At 42.0% G+C, this 5213-nt stretch overlaps 3 protein-coding genes across 4 annotated transcripts in view; 2 read left to right on the forward strand and 1 right to left on the reverse strand.

Moving 5' to 3' along the window:
* Window positions 1–1816, forward strand: part of polr2d (polymerase (RNA) II (DNA directed) polypeptide D) — a 6522-nt gene extending 4706 nt beyond the window's left edge. The window contains exon 4 of the mRNA XM_015402120.1: window positions 1648–1816. Within this exon, the coding sequence (XP_015257606.1) occupies window positions 1648–1726 (79 nt within the window). The 3' untranslated portion in view covers window positions 1727–1816. The remainder of the gene's footprint in view (window positions 1–1647) is intronic.
* Window positions 1817–1825: 9 nt separating this feature from the next.
* LOC107102712 (dual specificity protein phosphatase 14-like) lies at window positions 1826–3542 on the reverse strand. 2 transcript variants are annotated; one of them, XM_015402119.1, is made up of 3 exons: window positions 3432–3542; window positions 2209–2544; window positions 1826–2116 (listed from the first exon to the last, which is right to left on the reverse strand). In XM_015402119.1, exons 2-3 carry the CDS (start codon window positions 2517–2519, stop codon window positions 1906–1908), a joined length of 522 nt encoding a protein of 173 aa, XP_015257605.1. In that variant the 5' UTR covers window positions 2520–2544; window positions 3432–3542; the 3' UTR covers window positions 1826–1905. The 2 variants fall into 2 exon arrangements, with proteins under 2 accessions (XP_015257605.1, XP_015257604.1); XM_015402118.1 differs by having other exon boundaries at window positions 2209–2548; window positions 3432–3537.
* Window positions 3078–5213, forward strand: part of LOC107102711 — a 9913-nt gene continuing 7777 nt past the window's right edge. Inside the window, exon 1 of the mRNA XM_015402117.1 lies at window positions 3078–3406. The gene's annotated coding sequence lies outside the window, so the exon portion shown is untranslated. The remainder of the gene's footprint in view (window positions 3407–5213) is intronic.

The following is a 5213-nucleotide window of genomic DNA, read 5'->3' on the forward strand; positions in this document are numbered from 1 at the left end:
GCTGTGCGTCTCTAGAAATTCCATCCCGACGGAGCAGAAGCATACCAGCAAAAGTGTCTCGCGACTAGACGCAAGCGACATCTGATGTGTGCGGTTTCAGAAGTATAATCTGCCCTTTAGCTTCAAAGGGTTAACTGATTAAAATTTCGCCCACAGCTGCGTTAGACGTTTTTTCACTGGGCTCATCCCACTGATCTCCATTTATTAGATCACTGGCTTATCTGCCTTTCTATTTGTTTACACTTCTGACTGGATGGGCGAAGTCACATGACTAGACACACGCTGCCGTGTCTTAAAGGTGAATGAAATACCGGCCTCCGGCGCACACTAGAAAAACATCAGAATTATTTACCCACCAGGGCAATTTGCACCTGTTATCATAGTGAATGACGGTAATGTGAAACAAACCAGTTTATCGGCCAGCTCTATTCCCCTACTAACCCACAGTGATCACACAAATTATGACAAAGTATTGATTAAATACAAAGAACAGGTTAACCGAATGAAGATGATAACCAAGATGAATGAAAATACAACCAGAATAAATTAACATAAAACAAAAATACGGATATCGGCAATATTACATTTAATTAAAAAATTATAGTTAAATTTGGCTTTTAGCTCTGTGGTGGCCCATTGAGCGTGACGCCCTCTGGTGGCCAGGACCAGTACTTACACCAAGACTACCATTTTCACTACAACCCCTTCTTTGGTTTGGGTTCCATCAGAACCGCCTCAGAACACACCGAAACAAAGTATCTATATTTCATAACATGAAATATAGACATGCTTTTTAGGGTTAGTGTACATGGTTCTATCAGCAGCTGTTGGTACTTGGACCAGAGTTAAGCAGGTTCTGGTTAAATGCCTGATTTTTAGCTGAACAGTTCACTAGCGTGATCCGGTTCCTAAAGTGAGTCATTTCTTGAACTCGGTTCTGTTGGGAATCAGAAAGTTCTTTAACCTGCCAGAATTGGACCTTTCACAGTGTTAAAAAAGGAAGTTTGGTCCCCATGAAGGCGGTTAAGCCTCGGAACTTCCCTTCCGCTTCTTTTCCTGGGAGCAAGTTCCTAGTATAATTATTCTTAACTCAAACTGGGTAAAACTAAATAAAAAGGACTATAAAAACAGGAGTGAAAAAGTTACAGAGTTTATTCCAGTTCTGGTCGTTACAGGACAGAGAAATTGCTTGGAGTCGGCACAGCGGTCGGCTCAAAACGTCAGCAATTGAGCCCCGAACAAGTTTTATCTCCTGCTTCTTATTCCTCATGAATCTATGTGTTGCATCAGGTGGATGCTTAGCTGTTGGTGTCAGAAACTGACGCCTATCCATTCCCTGACCTTTGTGCCTCTTGCCTCAGGATTACAGAAAGCTCTCCTCTATCAGTCCGGCTCCAGGATGTGTCCTCATCCTGTGTGTCTTCCAAAGACAAGAAGACTGTCCTCATTAGATGGCCTCTGTTCACACAGCATAATCCACCATGTGAAAGAAGGCCTTCTACTCCATCTAATCTGGCTAACAGATTAACAACACACATGATCAATAAAGAATAAACCTAACAGCAGTTCAGACGGGTTCAAACCTCCATCGACCCGGTTCTGTTTATCCAGTTTCTGTGTGTAATTAAGGTTCTGTTCTGGTTCCAGTTTGGAGGGACGCTTTGAGGATGAGGAGCTGCAGCAGATCCTGGACGACATCCAGACCAAGAGAAGCTTCCAGTACTGAGCTGCTGTTCTGATCCGGGGTACATGTGGACCACCTGGAGCTTGGAGTTCTGATCCGATCTGTCCCGTCGACTCCTTCAATAAAGTCTTTGTCTGTTTGTTTTTTTAACCATGTCTGTGTATTGTTGTCTTCATCTTTTAAAAGTTCTGGCCTTCATTGTCTGGGTCAGAACCAAACTGTTACACGTTCACACAGTACTTGGTACCACCCTGATCCAGTAAGGCTTCAGGCAGAACTCCAGCTGCAGTCCTCGCCATCCTCACCGTGTTCCGACCCGACAGCTTCCTCTCGTACTCCATCAGCTGCCTCCAGAACCCAGCGTTGGGTCGAATGAAGGGTCGGCACTCCAGAACCAGTTCATGGGCCTGACAGAGGCTAAGACCTTCAAACCTGTAAACATAGAGCAGATTATGAAACCCAGTGGTTCTGAAGTTCTTGTTAGCCTGGTCCGGGATAGGACCAGGCCTGAGCCAAAATAGTACCTCATCAGGTAAGCCATGATCAGAGCTGGAGAGCGGCTCCTGCCCGCCGAGCAGTGGACCAGAGTGGACCCTCTCTGGTTCTGATGGATCCGCTCAGCCACCGGGTCGAAGTATAGACTCAGTGGGGCATGGGGTTGGTCCTGGACGGGAACATGGAGGACCTGCACGCCGTCCAGCGCCGGATACGAGACGTCCTGCAGTCTGGTAGCGTTGATGATGAGGGTGACATTCCTGCTGGTCAGAACCGCCTCGTTCAGTGCTGAGTCCAGATCGCTGAGGAAGAGCCGGGCCGAGACTCTAGAGACCCGCATTATGATGGTCGGTCAACCTCGCAAACTTTCTGGAAAATGGAGCAAAAGATTCAGAACCATCGGTGTTAAACCAGGAGTTTTAGCGCCACATTGTGGTTAAACTTCAGTAAGTCTGAAGGAGGTTTTCTAATCTTGATAAAATAAACAAACTGAGGCGACTTTCTGTTCTGGAAACTCAAATATTAGCTGAGAAAAAGATAAATATCTCCTCAAATTGTGTTAAAGCTCTTTAAATCAGCCTTTAGGTTGGTCTGCAGAGCTCCATAAATCTAAAAGTGAAGAGAAAATGATCTGTAAAACACTGAAAAGATTGCATTTCACAAAAATAACAGGAAATAAAAAATAAAAAAAATCATTAAAAAAAACTATTTGAAAAAATGTAAAAAAGAAAAAGTTATTCAAAATACATGTTTTGATGATTCAGTTTAATGCAGCAGCTAGTGATTATTTAAATCTGTTTTGATCCAGTTGGTTTCACAAACTGGTAATACAAGCCTTAATATATCAGAAACAATTTTTTTTTAAAGCATATTTCTTTTTTTTTTTTAACTTAAAGACACTAAAAGTGTGATGTCAGGAGTGGGATTCGAACCCGCGCCTCCAGAGGAGACTGCAAGGTGAGCATTACAATGTTATGAACCCATCGGGAACCCCCACATTCACTAAAACCGATCTATGAGTCACGATCACGTGTCGATCATGTTCGGTCCTGCTCTAGAAACTTGTCTGTCCCTCCCTAGTTTAGGATATTTTCGGCAGGGTTCAGTTCCCCTCTTGCTGCTTCAGGTTTCGTTTTTCTTTCATCATTAGAGGCAGCGGCTACAAACGGAGAATAGACCGGTTCAGGAAAGAGAGCACACGATCGGGCTAACAGTACTTCCATCCAGGTAAGGCTTCCTTTCATTTACTCACCCGTTCGGGTAAACCCTTCTGAAATTAACATAACCACGCCAGACCTTGCACTTTAAGTCATAAACAATGCTCCAAATTAATCGCGAACTAAAATCTCGCGGTTTTCTCCGAGACTGGACGAAATTGCTGTCTGTCACGCAGTGCGTTCAGACCAAACTTCATATAAAGAACCACAAATTTATATTTTTCTTCTTAAAAAAATCCTCTTTGAATTACTTCAGTATAAAATCTTTATTTGGTTTCAAACTGCGACGTTTCGGCCCATTTGATCCTGAGTGTTTACATTGTTTTCCTAACTTTATAGATAGTTTTTACATTATGAAACATTGCGCTACACAAAAAGCACCATTGCGATAATAATTATGGTATTTTGTGAATTCGTTTGAGCGTTTAAAAGTCACTTATAGGCAAATATATTATGAAATAATCTAGTTACGTGGCTTAAATTTGTAACTAAATATAATAAATAAACACTCTTCAAAGTGAAGCGGCCACAAACCTTTGCCAGTCGCCATATTACAACACTTCTCTCTCCTTTTTTTATTTATTACTTCTGAAGACCGAGCAATTAGCTAACTAATAGAGAAAAAAAAGTTCGTCACCACTTAGACATTCGCTGTTAACCTTGAGCCAGCAAGCCTCCATGATGGAGAAAGTGCAGGCACAACGCAGCGAAGTCAGCCGCTTCCTTCAGAGGGCGATTCTTATGGAGATTCTCACTGGATTAGGGGGCATAACTGCTCAGACAACAGAAGGATTACTGGAAATAATTATGAGTCAGGCAAAGCGTTTTTCAACTACTCTTCAATAGAATAATTAAAAACAAACTAATGAAAAAGGCCTTGAAAACATGTTGGTGCCCTTAACTTAATATTTGGTTGCACAACCTTTTGAGGCAATCACTTCAATCAAAATTCCTGTCACTGTCTACGGCTACGTAGGTTCACACTGCAGCCTGAAGTGACCCAAATCCGATTTTTTTGCCCATAGGTGACCTGGATCTGATCTTTTCATGGCAGTCTGAACAACACAGATCCGATCTTTTGCAATCCGACCCAGGCCGCTTATGGGGTCCTGAATCCGATACGAATCTGATATTTTCAAATGCGACCTGTGTCTGAACAATCAGGTCGCATTCATCCGACCTGAACGCCATTAGTAACTGTAATAGGTCACTATTCTGTTTCTTGCTAAACAGAAGCGGCAAGAAAAATAAACCCCATGGCGGACGATGATGCGGAGAGCAGTATTTTGTTTAACCATCTTGAAAAGATTGAGGTTTTAAGGTTTGGGAAGCGCTACCATCCATGTTTACATCCATGTTTACTTCCGTAAACAGAGCATGCTGGCTTCTGACATCATTGCGTCCTCTACTGCGCATGCGGGACACTTAAGCTGTATGAATGCAGTTTACACAGGAGTTTTGTGAGGGATTTGCACAAACCAGCCAGAAAACCACTGACATTTTTCAAAAAATGTCTTAATTTATTCCAAATATTTTCAAAAAATGATAAACTGGGTCCAAAAAGAGGTCAACAAAACAGAATTCAATTCAGGCTTTAGCATAAAGAACTCAAGCACAAACTGACCTAACAAACAGGACATGAGGGAAACTTAAATAGTCGCTGATCAGACCACCGTTGACACACAAGGGGGGTAACTGACTAACAAACTAATAAACAAATAAACTTAATTAAACAGATAAATACTGGCCAGACACTAAATTCTTTTTAAATTTAGCTAAATAACAAAATTACCCAAACTAAGAATATTTAAACAAAT

Source organism: Cyprinodon variegatus, unplaced genomic scaffold (assembly GCF_000732505.1).
Source record: "Cyprinodon variegatus isolate N-32 unplaced genomic scaffold, C_variegatus-1.0 Scaffold1301, whole genome shotgun sequence".
Taxonomy (NCBI): Eukaryota; Metazoa; Chordata; class Actinopteri; order Cyprinodontiformes; family Cyprinodontidae; genus Cyprinodon; species Cyprinodon variegatus.

Bases quoted from the DNA above. Each gene is read 5' to 3' on its own strand.
- LOC107102712 (XM_015402119.1), bottom strand. From the start codon at position 2,519: ATGCGGGTCTCTAGAGTCTCGGCCCGGCTCTTCCTCAGCGATCTGGAC. The intron at 2,117-2,208 runs GTACTATTTTGG...CTATGTTTACAG, and splicing joins ATCATGGCTTACCTGATGAG to GTTTGAAGGTCTTAGCCTCT.